Source organism: Ruditapes philippinarum, unplaced genomic scaffold, assembly GCF_026571515.1.
Source record: "Ruditapes philippinarum isolate M1 unplaced genomic scaffold, ASM2657151v2 ctg3272_1_1_1_1, whole genome shotgun sequence".
NCBI lineage: Eukaryota > Metazoa > Mollusca > Bivalvia > Venerida > Veneridae > Ruditapes > Ruditapes philippinarum.
Window position 1 is genome coordinate 95,278 of NW_026857958.1, and position 18,352 is coordinate 113,629.

At 32.8% G+C, this 18,352-nt stretch overlaps 1 protein-coding gene and 1 long non-coding RNA gene across 2 annotated transcripts in view; one reads left to right on the forward strand and one right to left on the reverse strand.

Annotated features, from left to right (window-relative positions):
- Positions 1-18,352, reverse strand: part of LOC132751612 (uncharacterized) — an 82,294-nt gene that overhangs the window by 53,590 nt on the left and 10,352 nt on the right. The window contains exon 2 of the mRNA XM_060741799.1: positions 5,480-6,245. Coding sequence (XP_060597782.1) covers positions 5,480-5,920 — 441 coding nt within the window. The 5' untranslated portion in view covers positions 5,921-6,245. The remainder of the gene's footprint in view (positions 1-5,479; positions 6,246-18,352) is intronic.
- Positions 472-2,465, forward strand: LOC132751616 (uncharacterized). The gene is made up of 3 exons (XR_009628706.1): positions 472-922; positions 1,171-1,344; positions 2,268-2,465. It is a non-coding gene; the product is annotated as an uncharacterized LOC132751616 (long non-coding RNA).

Here is an 18,352-nt window from a genome sequence, read left to right on the forward strand (position 1 = left end):
TATTTTTCCTGCAGTTTCTTTCTATATATAGACTTAACTTAGGGTTTCTTGACAGCCTGTAAGCAACACTGAAATAAGAATGCTATTAATCTTTAATATATGTTTTATGCCATATAAAATAGTATATTCTACTAAGCAAGTCTGTGACATACATTCAGATTACAATTTACTCTGCCATTAATTATGTGTACAATAAACATAAATAGTTATTAATTGTCCTTTAAATATAATTATGTACAATTGAATGTCGGAAATATAATAACCAGTATGCTTGTTAATTTCTTATAATTAGGATAAATAAATACTGCATCCACTAAGATTTCACACACAGAATATAACACACTGATCAGATAAAACTAATGGCACCCCAGGTGGTTCCCTTTATCAATGCATGATCAATCTTCTCATTGAGCATTCTGGGATAGACCAGATTGTTCCATGTGATTATTCAGGGGGAGTCTGGGATTTTATACAATCCAAAACAGTCTAAAATGACACTGCAACTGTGATTCTCTTTCAAGAACTTATTATAATTTTCAAGTTTTACTTTTATTTATCATTTGATATATTTGTACCTTCAATAAATGTCAAAAAAAAATGATGATGGCTTTGATATTTTGGGATCACCCCTGTTTCACATTATGATTGCCCCTTCAGTTATACTGTTGAAAAATTTGAATCTCAGACATTAATGGGTCAAGTGGTTATAGTTGGAAATAGTGCAAACCTGGATTTATTTAAAGCAATTATGGAGATATCTTGTTTTATTAATGTTAGGGAGCATATTTTGGAATTTTCAAAAAAAACATTTATCTAAGTGTGACAAGATTCAGGAAATGTTTGGTTGTTGTAATTGAACCTAAAGATCAATGACCTGGGACAGGAAGATAAACAAAAGAAACAAGATAGTTAAAATGTTCAGGTAAATAATTTTAGATACATTTATGCATACAATCTGTTGTTGTTTTTTTTTCAAATAAGTATTAAATACAAACTATTTTAGATCTATATTTTTAACCTAAATGTAAGCTAGTTTAAATACAATTGTTCAGAGGATATTTTATGAGTATAAATGCTATGTTTGTATATGATTGTATTGAACAAGAGTGACATTATTTATAAACTTTCATCTTTCATCTATTATTTGAATCTACAAATTTTTAATTACAGAGTCAGCTAGTAAGCAAGTTTGCAGGACTGTTCCAAACTATCCAGCTTTGCTGTGTTTTATCATAGTATAAAGCAGAGGAATATAATGGAATGTCATTGGCATTGGCACCTTCAAAGTCAAGTGATTAAGGAAGCCAACTGTAGACCAGGAAAGGCTTCAAGGAATATACTACAGTAAGTTTTTGTTTTAAAACTAGGTTTTGAAAGTTTCAATTTAAAATTTGAATGAATGAAGGTTTCTGTAACTGATCTTTTTATTGATACTTTGTTGGAATGCTGTTAATGTTACATGATGACTCTCCAGCTTTATTGATGCAGATGTCACTTTGAGCAGACAGATACAATTAGTGTAGGCAATCGGAATCACCTCAGCGTTATTTTTTGCAATATTTTTGGAGTGCTTTAGGTTGTAACATCCAGTATGACATAATCTAAAATAATAGTGACAGATAGTTTCTTTTCTTAACATCGCAGAATTGTCACACTGCTTACCAAAGTTTTCTTGAAATCCTAACACTTAAAGTACTGATGAAGAAAAAATAGAAATCAACATGAAAAAAATTAAATTCACTATTTCAAAACAGTAGACAAACATTTAAAAGTAACTACAGAAAAGGTCATTTGAAAATATTAAAGCCTTCATTTTAAGCAAAGGTCTTAAACAACTTGTCATTCAAGTAGTTTTGGATCACTCAAAAGATGTATTTCTTTTCACAAAAGTGCTGATTTTTTTAAACAATTATATATCAACAGTGAACTGATATTTTTGTCTATGGAAACGTTTAAGGAACGTATCATTTTTTTTATTGATTAATAAAAAAGAAATTAAATGATGTAATTCTGATTGCTAACACATACTGAACTGTCCCGAGTATAACCACAGGTGTTCCTTAATCCTGGGCTGGATAGCTCCCTCAGAGGGAAGAAGCCCATCCTGGCTTCAGGAGTCAAAAATACAATGTTGTAAGGTAAGTAGTTTGAAGTCTTTGATCCTGACCACATGGAGAGGGAAGCGCCCAGTGGTGATTTTATATAATTGTTTTTCTAACTTTTTTCAATGGCTGTACTTTATTAAATATTTACTTTATTTATTTCAGGAATTGTATCCTGGAGCATTTTCCACATGTGACCCCTGTGATGGTGAGGGAAAAACTAAGGGACACTTTAAAATCATGGAGAGTGAACAGGAATTCAAAAGATAGATATTTGAATACATTAAAATATAGCCGGATACCAAAAAATTATAACTGAACATTGATTGTAATATTTACCATTAAAGACTATAACTAACTTAACTTTTCATTTGTAGTGCATTACTATTTACTTCACACTGACATTAAATGTTTCAGTGAGTCATGTGATCATTTTTTGCTCTGTATTATTATAAAGAATTTTCTTAATTCCTTAAAAGGACAATATAATTGCTCTTTTCAGAATATTTCATTGGATGTTATATTTTCTTATTTTCCATGGATATTCTAGAAATTTCCAAGGTTTTTGCTCAAATAAACCTTGGAAAATTCTCTGATGCCCTTAAGTAAGAATCCTCGAAAATATAACAGTATTCCCAGTTGTGAGAAACTTTCCGAGGTTTTCATTTAAAAACCTTGGAAAAAAAACCACGGAAACACTTTAAAAATCCTTGGAAATTGTTCCAATACTCCGAGGTCACTCATTTTCCAAGGTTTTCTAAAAAAATCCTCGGAAATTATTTTACGAGGTTTTTATTCTGAAATCCTTGGAAATCGTTCCAATACTCCGAGGTCATACTTTTTACGAGGTTTTTTTAAATAAAAACTCGGAAATTTTTTACAAGGTTTTTCACCCTCTCCCTATTTTTCCAAGGTTTTTTTAATAGCAAAGTTTTGCATTTTCTTGTTCCAATACTCCGAGGTTTTTTTCCAAGGTTTTGAGCCAAAAACCTTGGAAAATCTACACCCGGGTAGTATATAGTGAAAAATTCAACAAAGGGCCATAATTCTGTTAAATTTGGTCGCAGCAAAAATTCCTTCCTTTAGTACCATCTTCACATTAAGGTTGTTCTTCCCTGTAAGTTTAAGCAAAATCTGCCATCCGGTTAAAGAGGAGTTGCGTTCACAAAATTTCTACATAGTGTATAGTGAAAAAATTAACAAAGGGCCATAATTCTGTTAAATTTGGTCGCAGCAAAAATTCCTTCCTTTACTACCATCTACACATTAAGGTTGTTCATCCCTGTATGTTTAAGCAAAATCTGCCATCCGGTTTAAGAGGAGTTGCGTTCACAAGATTTCGGGACATACGGACGGACAGACGTACAGACAGACGGACAGACAAACGGACAAGTGCAACGCTATATGCTCCCACTTTGTTGGGGCATAAAAAGTCAAAATTTATAATATGACATCTTTCTTTTGAGGTGGGAATGTTTCAACTTCATTAATATGAATGTTGAATAATTAGAACGCTCCGAAAATCTAAATGGATGCTAATGTAAAATATAACTTTCTGATATAATTGACAAACAGTTTTGATCAATTATGTACATGTTTGACATTTTCCAGAAATTTTTAACTTCTCCCTTGTTTTTCTTGTCTCCAACACGAAAACCCTTATAAGTGAAGATGTTTTCTGTTGTGCATTTTTTCATTTGAAATAAACAAACTACATCTAATTGTAACGATTCATGTAATTGCTGATCAAGTTCAAGGTCAATTCAATGCAGTCTAAATATCAACAAGTGAAGCGTATACACAATCTCAGTAGGGGCGGAGCTTCGCATTGTTTAATCAATATTATTGGATAATACACATCACGCATATACTTAAGTTGATTTGCATACACTAAAATGGTTTGGGAAATACAGTTTTTCACACATTTATATATTGTATTTTGATTGTTGACACTTGTGGCATTATGAGGCGGCATTCTCTAAAAACATAATTACTTGACAGGTAAAAATGGTTGACTGATGAAAAGATTGATCTCAATTAGCTGACTAATTAGTGGTTGCTGGTGGCGTTGAGCAAGTCGCTAAATATATTAAAGATATAGAGAGAAAATGATCAGGGGAATTATAAGTGGTCACATGAGACAAAAGTCGCTTTACACACATGGTCACATGGGCAGTTAGATTGTAAGTAATATTTCTGCCAAAAGGTTTTAATTTATTTCAATCAGTTCAAAAGATACTGAGCGAACAAAAAATTTTGAAACTGAATCAAAATGACTAAGTGTGATCTTGACCTTGACCTGAGAAAGGTCAAACCTTCGCTCAGCACAACTTCTATTATAGTTAAGAATTCTGCCATGTATTTTCATTTTCCTTCTGCCGGTTCTAAAGATACAGACTGGACACAAAAAAATTTCGGGGAGCATAATAAAACAAGAACTGTCGGAGGACAGTAATGCTTGACTATTCAAAAAGTTGTCACAAGTGTATTTCATTGAGTATAATTATGCTTATCAATATGAATACATAAAATTGTCCGAAAAGGTACAAAGGCTTGTTATTAAGATGTTTTATCGAGTTAATCACTGCTTTATTATAATGAATGCATAAAATTGTTCCGAAACAGGCACAAACGCTTCAGTAGTTATGGAGATACCAGCTTACAAGCAAAAACTTTACCTAGAATTTCTAAGTCAAAAAAGGTGCATAATTATGCACACAAAAAAACAATCAGAGTTATGGGACTTATGCCAATCATGTTAGATAATCACAGAGAATAAGTGTGTGAAGTTTCAATCCATTCCCTTCAGTAGTTATGGAGATACCAGCTTGCATGCAAAAACTTAACCAAGAATTTCTAAGTCGAAAAAGGGGTTTTTTATTATTCAAAAAAGCAAATCAGAGTTATGGGACTTGAGCCAATCATGTTAGATAATCACAGAGAACAAGTATGTGAAGTTTCAATCCATTCCCTTCAGTAGTTATGGAGATACCAGCTTGCACGCAAAAACTTAACCAAGAATTTCTAAGTCGAAATAGGGGCATAATTATGCAAAAAAGCAAATCAGAGGTCAGGTTTTGCACTCTTGACATCCAAATTTTCAATGTCAATGTCCAAATTTTCAATGTCAATGTTTTTAAAATACTGGCTATTGTGCTATTTTGCCTATCCATGGGCAGTATAGATCTTCCTTCTAGAAGTTTGATTCTGTCTCAGAACAATCATATCCCAGAATCTAGCTTTTGCATGCCAATATATTTGACTAGGCCATCCCAGTTTGATGGTTGTCCTGTTTTTTTTTTCAAAAATGGCAAAATTGGCTGGGAGAATATGTTAAAAGTAGTTCAAGACTTATATGTGACAAGTATAAAACTTACGTCTCTCAGTTGAAGAAAAGCTCTGCTATTTAAAAATGAGTCCTGCCACTCGTCTATCCTTGATCCATATATTCTGACACCTTTAATCACATCTAAAACTGGGTGATTCGAATGGTCAATATTTAAATACACCGGTACAAGTGTAGGCCTTTTTATGTCTGAATGAGATGAGTAGGGTTGGTAATTAAATAACATTTGAATCATGTATTTAAAGTTTTCGCTAATATTCGTTGATGTTATAGCTACAAAAGTTACTTTATTCTCTGAATGCATTTTCATATGTTGTTCAAAAAATGACATTCTTGATAGAAAGTCTCTGTCTGGGATATAACATTTATAACCCCATCCATTTATTTGTCTTTCTAAAAAATGAACGAATGATAAAATTTCAAACTGTTCCGATGAATCACCATCAGCAATAATATTACAATGATAAGCCATAGTTTTATTCCATTAACAGCTCTTCCTAATTTGCGCTGCCTATGGTATCACTCCACATTAAAAGTGGTAGGTATACAAGCAATTTGTTCCAAAGCAATTTGTTCCAAACTACAAAACATCGGTAGGTTACAATACCGAAATCAATCAACTTGATTTCGGTAGGCCTACTGGTTTCCTAGCAGTTTCTGGCCCCTGGCAATTTTCCAGCCGTTTATCATTTTCGTCCAGTTCAATCTATTTTTCACTGTAAAGTGGGCAATACACACTTTTCAAGGCTTCTCTGCAAACAACTAACTGCGGCACAATTAATTCTGTAATCAGGCACCTGAAATAAATGCATTTCATATTTAACATATACATGTATCACAGCAAACAATTAAAAAATTAAAATACATGTCCACCTTCTAGATTTCTGGCATACAGCCCTGTGTTTCTCATTGTTTTGGTCAAGAAAATCAACAACAAAAAGAATGGTTTACCTTCTTAAATTCGCAAAATAACGGGAATACCCTGCATGGAATGACAGACTATTCTCTCCCTTACCAGTTCCTCTCCCTGACGGTTCTCTCCCAAACCGTTTTCTCCCCTGACGGTTCTCTCCCAAATTTGAAATATGCAGACAGTTCTCCCACAATTTTTATTTGTTAGTTATCATTTTAGTTTTGACTTAATCTAATAATATTTCTTAACGAAGATTATTAAAAGAACAGAACAGAACAACAATTTTATTCATGACTTGTACAATAAGTACATCATCACATATACAAATATATACAATATGCATAATTGTCACAGTGAAATAACATATTTACATTAGTGATTACATATCAATTATCATATGAGGATGAACTACAATTAATTGTAAGTAAATGTAGTTCTAAGAGATAATGCATGTTTAATATACAAAGCTGGATTTTTCAAAAGTAGCTTGTTTGTTGAATTTAAAAGATCTAAAAACTTATGAATAATAGGTCTAACGTAGTAATAAGGTTTAATGTATGTTTTTCTAGGCTCAACATTATATGGACAAATGATAATAAAATGATATTCATCTTCCAGATCGTGCATGTTACAATAAACGCAATAACGTAACCATTCCTAGGTAACCTATTATTTCCAAACCTGCCAGTATGAATAAGTAAAGGATGAGAAGACATTCTGATTTTACTAATAAACAAGAGGGCCATGATAGCCCTGGATCGCTCCCCTGACACAACCGCATCCAAGCAATGTCTTAAACAAGCAGCATGGCCAAGTTTGATGACAACTGAGTCAAACATGTGACCTCTAGTGTGTTATAAAGATTTTTCCAAATTTGGGCAATGTGACCTAATTTTTGACCGGACACGACCCATATTCAAACTTGACCTAGAAATCATCAAAACAACCTTCCTGACCAATTTCCAGGAAATTTGGATCAAAACTGCAGCCACTAGAGTGTTAAAAAGATTTTTCAATTTTTAGCTCCTGTGACCTAGTTTTTGACCGGACATGACCAATCTTAGCACTTGACCCAGAAATTATCAAAACAACCTTCCTGATAAATTTCCAGAATATTTGAATCAAAACTGCAGCCACTAGAGTGTAAACAAGCTTTTTTCTGTTTTTAGCTCCTGTGACCTAGTTATGCCCCCACAATGTGGGAGCATATAGCGTTGCACTTGTCCGTCCGTCCGTATGTCCCGAAATCTTGTGAACGCAACTCCTCTTAAACCGGATGGCAGATTTTGCTTAAACATACAGGGATGAACAACCTTAAGGTGTAGATGGTAGTAAAGGAAGGAATTTTTGCTGCGACCAAATTTAACAGAATTATGGCCCTTTGTTGATTTTTTCACTATATACTATGTAGAAATTTTGTGAACACAACTCCTCTTAAACCGGATGGCAGATTTTGCTTAAACTTCCAGGGATGAACAACCTTAATGTGTAGATGGCAGTAAAGTAAGGAATTTTTGCTCCAACCAAATTTAACAGAATTATGGCCCTTTGTTGATTTTTTCATTATATACTATGTAGAAATTTTGTGAACGCAACTCCTCTTAAACCGGATGGCAGATTTTGCTTAAACTTCCAGGGATTAACAACCTTAATGTGTAGATGGTAGTAAAGGAAGGAATTTTTGCTGCGACCAAATTTAACAGAATTATGGCCCTTTGTTGATTTTTAGTTTTCACCTTGTGGCACATGTAGTCCAAAAAATATTTGACCTAGAGTCATAAGATTGACAGAACAGTGGCGTGTGGGGGCATCCGTGTCCTATGGACACATTTCTAGTTTTTGACCTGAGATGACCCATCTTCGAACTTGACCCAGAAATCATCAAAACAACCTTCCTGACAAATTTCCAGAATAATTGAATCAATACTGCAGCCACTAGAGTGTTTACAAGCTTTTTCTATTTTTAGCTCCTGTGACCTAGTTTTTGACCGGAGATGACCCATATTCGAACTTGACCTAAAAATCATCAAAACAACCTTCCTGACAAATTTCCAGAATATTTGGATGAAAACTGCAGCCCCTAATGTGTTAACAAGCTTTTCTATTTTTAGCTCCTGTGACCTAGTTTTTGACCGGAGATGACCCATCTTCGAACTTGACTTAGATATCATCAAAACAACCTTCTTGACAAATTTCCAGAATATTTGGATGAAAACTGCAGCCACTAGAGTGTTAACAAGCTTTTTCTATTTTTAGCTCCTGTGACCTAGTTTTTGACCGGAGATGACCCATCTTCGAACTCAATTTAGATATCATCTAAACAACCTTCCTGACAAATTTCCAGAATATTTGAATGAAAACTGCAGCCCCTAGAGTGTTAACAAGCTTTTTCTATTTTTAGCTCCTGTGACCTAGTTTTTTACCGGACATGACCCATCTTCAAACTTGACCTAGATATTATTAAAACAACCTTCCTGACAAATTTCAAGAATATTTGGATGAAAACTGCAGCCTCTAGAGTGTTAACAAGCTTTTTCTATTTTTAGCTCCTGTGACCTAGTTTTTGACCGGAGATGACCCATCTTCAAACTTGACCTAGAAATCATCAAAACAACTTTCCTGACAAATTTCCAGAATATTTGGATGAAAACTGCAGCCACTAGAGTGTTAACAAGCTTTTTCTATTTTTAGCTCCTGTGACCTAGTTTTTGATCGGAGATGATCCATCTTCGAACTTGACCTAGATATCATTAAAACAACCTTCCTGACAAATTTCCAGAATATTTGGATGGAAACTGCAGCCTCTAGAGTGTTAACAAGCTTTTTCTATTTTTAGCTCCTGTGACCTAGTTTTTGACCCGAGATAACCCATCTTCGAACTCGATCTGTATTTCATTGAGACAAATTTTCTACAAAGTTTGATGATGATCCAATCAAAACTGTGACTGCTAGACTGTTAACAACCCAATTGTTGACGACGCACGACGACGGACGCCGGACATAGCCCCATCACTATACCTCACCTTGACCACTTCGTGGTCAGGTGAGCTAAAAATCTCAAATTGCTTGGCAAAATGTCTAGGTACAGTTCATATGTAAAATTGTGTTTAATATTTGTATACAAATCTAAAACGTTATTGTTTTCCTTATCAACATGCCAGGTTTGGACAAAAGTGTCTATAAGCCTCTGTTTAAACATAGGTATAAATACAGATTTACATCAACAGACTCTGGGTTATTCCAGATATAATTAAAACCATTTATTATAGTTTAACAATTTCTTAACTTTTGTTACACAGTTTGTTTTACTATTATTACAATCATTTAGACTTATATTATAAACTTCCTTAAGAATAACCAGAATTTCAGAATTTTAACATGTCTTTATATATATAATGAATAGATAACGTGCTAACTCTCCATATACATGTACAGCTGCACAAGACATTCTTATATTAACATCTTTACTCTTTAAGATCTTTTTACAAAATTTCAAATGCACCCTTTCTATTTCTTTAGATTTGCCGTAGCCCCAAATTTCAGACACATAGTTTAATATTGAACCTACAAATGAATCAAATAGTTGACAAAGCAATTTGGGTTTCAGTCTATATTTATTACATTTTATTAACAACACATTAAGAGCTTTCAATGCTTTGCCAACAAGTTGTTCTTGGTTGAGTGCAAAATTGCCTTTATAATTGAAAACAGTTCCTAAATAGTTAAAATCATTTACAACATGTAACTTATGGCCTTTGTAAAAAAAATCCTCGGAAGGCAATAACCCTCCTCTTTTTCTAAAAATTATAAATTTTGTTTTATCAATGTTAACTTCAAGGCCCCATCTATCACAATATTACCATAATAAATTTAAACTTTTACATATTTCATCTGGTGAATTTCCAAGTATAGCCATATCATCTGTGAATAACATTAAAATCAGTAGAATTTCATTAATTTCTAAACCACATTTGACGTCTTGTTGTAAAAAAAAAGTTCAAAATCATCTATAAAAAGAGAAAATAAAATTAAAAGAATGTGTTTGATATTTTAAGTGCATTTTATGTTATCTGAAGTGTTTGTAAATTTAACACCCTTTTCAGGTATTTTAATCCTATCAACACCTTCATTGTGAGAGATTAAGATAATTGGACAGTGCTTGATATACATAGTGACACCTGTAAGGTGTAGTTAAGGTGTAGTTAAGGTGTAGTGATATTCATTCATTTGGTACATAGCTAATATGGTGTAACAAGTATGTTTTAGAAAATAAATAAGCAACAACTGGTATGCAATCACATTTCACATTTACTTTTATACAAAATTGAAGAACATGTAGTCATGAGCATCACGGATTTATATTACAAGGATTGGACACTAACGTTTAGCTTAAACTCTCGTCGCGCGCATGCGCGGAATTGCACATCGGATAAAGGTGGACAGAATGAGAGATGGCGGAACGCATTGAGAGCGAAATATGACACATTTTCACAAGAGTATGTGGTGTTATTGCAGCTTTGTGAAAAATTATACACATATGAATGTATTGATACAGTATTATTTTGTGCCGCTAAAGTATTAATATATGAAAATATGCCGATAGAAAGCTGCAACGCTGAGTTAAAAATGTACATTATTTAAAAAAATATTCGCCTATTGTTAAGTGTTTAGGCATACTCTTTACACTTTGACGCCCTTTTACTTCAAGCACACATTATTACCGCGATTCAGATTCAATGTGGCCATACCACGTGACTTTTCGGGTACGGAGCACGCCGATTTTTCACCTGATTCGGGTAGGTTTTTTATTTATAACTTATTTATTACTCAACCGATTTTGATCAGATAAGGCGCAGAGTACCCGTAATTATATCAGCTTTCCATGGGTTATCAAAATTCTGAAAACCGCCGAATGGTTTTTGAGAACAATAGAGTACAGTTTTCTTCTCATAGCCGGACCAAGGGGAACGGTACACACTCATTTGTCATAAGAAGAGATTTCTAGCAAGTCATATGCTTTTTTGTCACTATTTCATAGAAAAATACATGTTAAATCTGATATATTGAATTAGTAACGATTCGCCACACTAACGATTCGAGACATAACAATTCGCCTCAGAGTAATAACGATTCGCCACAGTATGATTATAAATCATAACAATGATTTTTTAGTAATCAACAAACTTTTTTTCTTTTTTTTTTTAAACAATTTGACAATGACAATAATTTAATAATGTTTCTTAATACAAGTAATATGAAGTTAAGGCCCCCATCGCGGATTTTCAATTTATCAAAGTAACATACATTATTACAGGAGTACATTTATAAGAAAGTAATTATACGTTGAAATAAAAATTGAATTAATCGTAAACATATATGTCAATTTATTATATATAAATTATATATATATATATATATATGTCAAATATTTTAAAAAAAATGGTTATTGCAAAAACATGTGTTTATTACGAAAATTGATTTACGATAATTGTTAAAGAACGCACATCTAAAACATTTGTCACACCTTTAATTTCAACAAGCCAATCATCTTAAGATTGTTGTAGAAATATTTAATTGACGCCGAAATAATCCTTTAATTCTCTGACAATGTGAACAACTGTGCACAATTGGATACTACTATATGTAGTTTTTGTCACTTTGTTTTGTTGACAATGTGTTATGTTATTTCAGAGACAAATAAATACATGTATTTTAACGTCTCTGGTTATTTTGAAAATAAAAAATGTTGAGATATTAATAATAAAAAAAGATATTATAAAAAAGCTATTTTTGTATTTTTTGGGGCTATAGAAATAACAAACGTTTCGTCATTTTGGTAATAAAATATGTTTTTATGTGTTTCTATTCAATAAGAGCTGATTTAGTCTGGTTAAAGTTTTAAAAAAATGTTAACATACATGTATTTACACTGTGTAATAAAATATGTTTGTTATCATGTATCTTTATTCAATAAAAGCTGTTTTTCGTATAACTTTCCAGTTTATATAAATAACGAAGTTTAACTTATCTACAATGTGTAATGTAATTTTGGTAATAAAATATTTGGTTTTCATGTGTTTTTATTCAATAAACGTTGTTTTTAGTATAACTAATTTATGTAATTAACAAATGAAATATAGAATGGAAAAAAGTTTTCCATCAACAGTTTGAAAGCAGCACGCCTCCAGATTCATGCAAATTTTCATGAACAAATTTGAAAATGTTTTAAAAAGTAAATTTAAATATTGTCAAGTGAATAAAGAAAATAATTTGCACGTTGATTACAGTACTTATACAACCCATGTAAATCAGCAAAAAGAGGTCAAAATATGCAAAAAAACGTAGTAGAAATATGGTGAAAAATACTGCTAATTAAATCGGTCAAAAATCGCCGATTACATATAAAATTATTAGGTGTGAAAAAGTTCGTATTTGAACACGTGGCGAATCGTTATTTAACTGAACAGAACAGAACAGAACATATCTTTTGTTTTCACCCAAGCATTTTTCAATACAATATGGGGGCATAACACAATTTTTATATAACAGAGAATGCATAGTTCCGGTACGAACAAAAGAAGTATATAATCACTTAACACAGTACATTGCCAATGAGGAAAAAAAAACACACACACACACAAAAAAAACTTTACTAAATTAGAAAAAAAAATACAAACTATGGAATGATATATCGAGCAGGGGTTTGTTAACATTAAATCGATATACACCATTAATTTATTATTCTACGTGTAACTACATTTGAAGAAAAAAATAAAATAAAATAAGGAGGTTGTCTATTGTAATAATTTGAACAGGTATACAACACAATACGCACCTGTATGTATGTATAGCACGACATTAGGTAAAAAAACATTAGCACAAACATGTAGTAAATCTGCACGTGAAAGTCGTGCATAACAGTTATCTACAACTGAAAGGAATTTCATTCATAGATTTATAATGTATTACTACGTGCATTGGGGAAATTCGAAATAGGAATCAATGGGACTATGTTGGATAAGATTTTGTCAGTAAAATGTGAGTAATGGCAATTTATAAATTTACATATAGATAATATGTACTTATATTCCTAACAATAACAGACATCTGTTTTATGAAAAAAATAACTTCATTTGTGAATAGAAAATTATATACAAAGAAAATGTTGAGAAAAAAAAAATATTAAACACGCAATTTAAAGGAAACAAACAGTTTAACAAGTGAGAAATATTAGATGAAATCTTGAATTACTGATGGAGGCATTAGGATTATTGGAAAGTTTTTGTAATAGAATTAATGAATTTCACGAGGCTCCTTAAAACATGTATGTTATTTGACCCTATAGTGATTTTAGCGAAAGTTCGCGTTCGTTTATTAAATTTGCGTTTTGGAAAAAATGCTCTCTTTGTCTCCCGAAAAAACTACAATGTAACATTAGTAATGCTGCTCGGTGCCAGTTTGATTGTCGCTACACAATGTGCAAAGTCTCTTAACTGTGGCGAATCGTTAATACTCCGTGTCGAATCGTTATGTGGCGAATCGTTAGTGTGGCGAATCGTTACATTACCGATATATTTACAATGTCCAATGTATCGAGTGAATGCAGTAATGTTTTAGCATATTTTCATAAAGTTATGTTGAAATGGTACGGGGCACACTGTTATTTAAAAAGATACGGTACACACACAAACAATTTTTGTCTTTGAAATAATTCTAAAATAAAATATATGAAAATTTAATTTAAATTATAATGTGAGTGATTTTTTTCATAATTATACATTTTTAAATTTAAACTAGAACCCTGGGACCTGTTTTGCAATGTATCATTATGCTTACAGTTTGATGTACACATGATTATTCAAAGAATAAAAGAACATTTTGAGAGTACGCCGCGCAAAATTCGATTTTAAATGTTGCGCAATTAATATTTGGCTATAAGATGTTAATATTTGGATTAGAGAGATTCCCTGAGTTTGAAATAATTATATTTTTTTCGGATTATAAAATGAATCTGTTATGTGCGATTATTCTTTCATTCAATTTATGTGTTCGAATATATAAATGAATGTCTAAACTAAGTATGAATACAAAAAACAAACAAGAAGTAAGGCGTAAGTTGGAAATATATGTTCCTTGCAAAATTTTGTTTAAATAATCGAATTTGGAGACAAAACGCTGGTTTTGATGCAAGTGGATTTTTTTTAAATCACAGAAAGTTTAAAGTATTTTATTGCTATATGATATTTGGTATGAATCATCTGCCAGGGTCCCAAAATTTATGTGCTTAACCTATGTTTACACCATGACCTATATTTACTATGTTAAATTATTGTATAACTTGTAATGAATTTGATTGTACATACACTATATGTATATCTATATATTTTTTTTTCTTCTATTATGTTAAAATCTATGAAAATGGGAAATAAAGTGTAATAATACATATACATGTAAGAAATTTTGGTAAAATTATGCCTATCTTGGACTTTATTAGTTTCTTATCAATAACTCACGAAACTTATTGTCAATGACCAAATTTCATTTAAAGATGCTTTAAAAACATGAGTTCATGGATATGTGTTCTTGCGTGTTTGTGTTAAAAATAAAATGATATTTTATAATTAATAGTTCCCATTTTGTCAATCAAAGGCTATGGATTTTGGAGTCTGCGTTCTGTTTTATATACTACATGAAGTAGGTACGAGACCACAAGTGACTTTGATGTTTCGATTTTTCATGTGAGAAAGTTTTCTGACTACCGTACAGAACGTCGGTCGTTCTACTCAGGTGCCCGTTCGTACTTTTATTTATACCCAAAGGGGCACTTGTAAAACTGGAAAGTCGCCACATGATGATGTCAGTTTGGGTGAGACGTGAAACAAAAACAAAAATGACCTATATTACCTGAATTAAAAGTTATTTTTAAAGCTTCATGTCCTTAAACATTAAAAATTTAAGCCATGGCAACTACATTTTATATTTGTTTGGGTCTTCAGACCAAACAAATAATGGTAGCGAAATTTCAGACTCTGATATGCTTATTTGCAAAATCAGAAAGTAGTCCAAACTCCTCGAAGCGGTTACTTCCCTTTATAAGTACTCTAACACTGAAAAATTAAGAGGAGATCACTGCGTAAAGATTGTCAAATGACAGGCGCATTAATTTTCAAGCCTTCTCGGGTGAAGAAAATGTAGTTCCCGATTGGTCGAAGATTTCAAATATTGTGTAATTCTTTACAGATATACATGCAATATTAAGCTCAATGATTATTTACATCAGTGTTAAACGGAATTAATAAGGGTTACATACCCTAATTTAGAATAATATGGTTTTCTTCAGCCTGTTATCTTATAACTTCCCCATGGTCGAGGGGTAACACGCTCGTTTAGGAAGAGAGATTCCCTGAGTTCAAATCCCAGTTAAGGCAACTCATGGTTGTTTTTTTTTCATTGTTTATGCAAAATAAACATTGAATTGAATATCAGTGTTGCAATTGGCCTTACAGCCAATTTACTACACTTGTAACACTGGAAACAGCATTGGTGGTACTATACAAAAACAAATTGGTTTATAATCTCACAACCCTCACCTTTCTGACATTCTGAGACCGAAACAAATTCAGCGCCTTCTCTGTGCTTTGATCTAATTAGACATGACCAAGATATTGCAAACTGTACCTAGTGACTTACTTATTATTAACAAAATATAAATATATATAATGTTCTCAAGTAATGATACTTTTCAGCGATATAGGTCATGACCTTATTTTATTTTTTCAGGATGAAGCAAAAAGACATATCTTACACTTCACAAGGCTAAAACTAAATGAAAAAAAAAACGACAACAACAACAACAATATACAACAATAAACACAGAATTATAACAACATTTTTTTCTATATGACAATCAATTTAAACGCAACTAAATGATTCTGTGAAGATCGAAGTGTTTAACATACCCTAGGTGATTTTAAATAGGACAATTTCATGGAGGTTGTAAATGTTAAGCGTGATCTCTTGAAATATAATGCACACATACATATTAACATTTAAAGTAAGCATAATGATACATTGCAAAACAGGACCCAGGGTTCTTGTTCAAATAAATAAAATGTTTAACTATGAAAAAAATCACTCACATTATATTTTGAATTAAATTTTCATATATTTTATTTAAGAATTATTTCAAAGACAGAAATTGTGTGTGTACCGTATCTTTTGAAATAACAGCGTGTTCCGTACCATTTCAACATAACTTTATGAAAATATGCTAAAACATCATTGCATTCACTCGATACATTGGACATAGTAAATCTATCAGCTCTAACATGTATTTTTCTATGAAAGAGTGACAAAAAACTCATGACTTGCTAGAAATCGCTTCTTATTACAAATGAGTGTGTACCGTTCCCCTCGGCCCCGGCTATGAAAAGAAAACTGTACTCGAATGTTCTCAAAAACCATTGAGGGGTTTTCAGAATTTTGATTTACCTTGGGTATTTGATATAATTACGGATACTCTGCGCCTTATCTTATCAAAATCGGTTGAGTAATATAAAAATCCTACCTGAATCGGGTGAAAAATCGTCGTGCTCCGTACCCGAAATGTCCCATGGTATGGCCACATTGAGATTTAGTTAATTATTTTTTACATGGTTTAATGGTTGCATTGCAAAACAAGAGCCGGTTGAACCGGGTGATGCTCCCCGAATAGGTTTTGGACACAGGAAGGTATACCTCTTGTAGTGTCAGAATTATGTCACAGACAAAGTTCAAAGTGTAAAAATAACCCAAATGTTGTGCACGACACATTGTCTCAATATGGTGATCATTTTTGTGAAATAGTTGTAAAATCCAACTTCAAAATAACGAAGTTATGGGCCGGACATGAATTTTGCTGCAAGGTCATGCTGTGACCTTGACCTTAAAGGTAGCAACCCAAATGTTGCATGCAACACGTGGATTTAATAATGGTGATTCATCTCTGTGAAATAGTAATGAAGTTATGGGCAAGACACGATTTTGCTGCAAGGTCATGCCGTGACCTTGACCTTCAAGGTGGGCGACCAAATGTTGCACGTGACACATTGTCTCATTATGGTGATCATTTCTGTGAAATAGTTGTAAAATCCGACTTCAATAATGAAGTTATGTGCTGGACACGATTTTGCTGCAAAGGTCATGCTGTGACCTTGACCTTCAAGGTAGCAACCCAAATGTTGCGCACGACACGTCATCTCAAATATGGTGATCATTTCTGTGAAATAGTTTTAAAATCTGACTTCAAATAAACAAAGTTATGGGCCGGACACGAATTTGCTTGCAAAGGTCCCATGCTGGTGACCTTGACCTTCAAGGTAGCGACCCAAATGTTGTGCATGACACGTCATCTCAATATGATGATCATTTCTGTGAAAATATTTTTAAAATCGGACTTTCAAATAACGAAGTTATGGGCCGGACACGATTTTTGCTGCAAGGTCATGCTGTGACCTTGACCTTCAACGAAGTAACCAAATGTTGCGAGCAACACGTCGTCTCAATATGGTGATCATTTCTGTGAAATGTTTTTAAAATCCTACTTCAAAATAACAAAGTTAATGGGCGCGGAGCACGATTTTGCTGCAAGGTCATGCTGTGACCTTAACCTTCAAGGTAGCCAGCCAAATGTTGCGCGCGACACGTCGTCTCAATATGGTGATCATTTCTGTGAAATTATTTTTAAAATCCGACTTCAAAAAATGAAATTAAATGGACCAGACACGATTTTGCTGCAAAGGACATGACGTGACCTTGACCTTTTCAAGGTAGCGAGCCAAATGTTGCACGCTACACGTCGTCTCAATATGGTGATCATTTTTGTGAAATAGTTTTAAAATTGGGACCTCAAATAACGAAGTTTATGGGCCGGACACAATTTGGCTGCAAGGTCATGCTGTGACCTTGACCTTCAAGGAATGACCCAAATGTTGCGCACAAACACCGTCAATC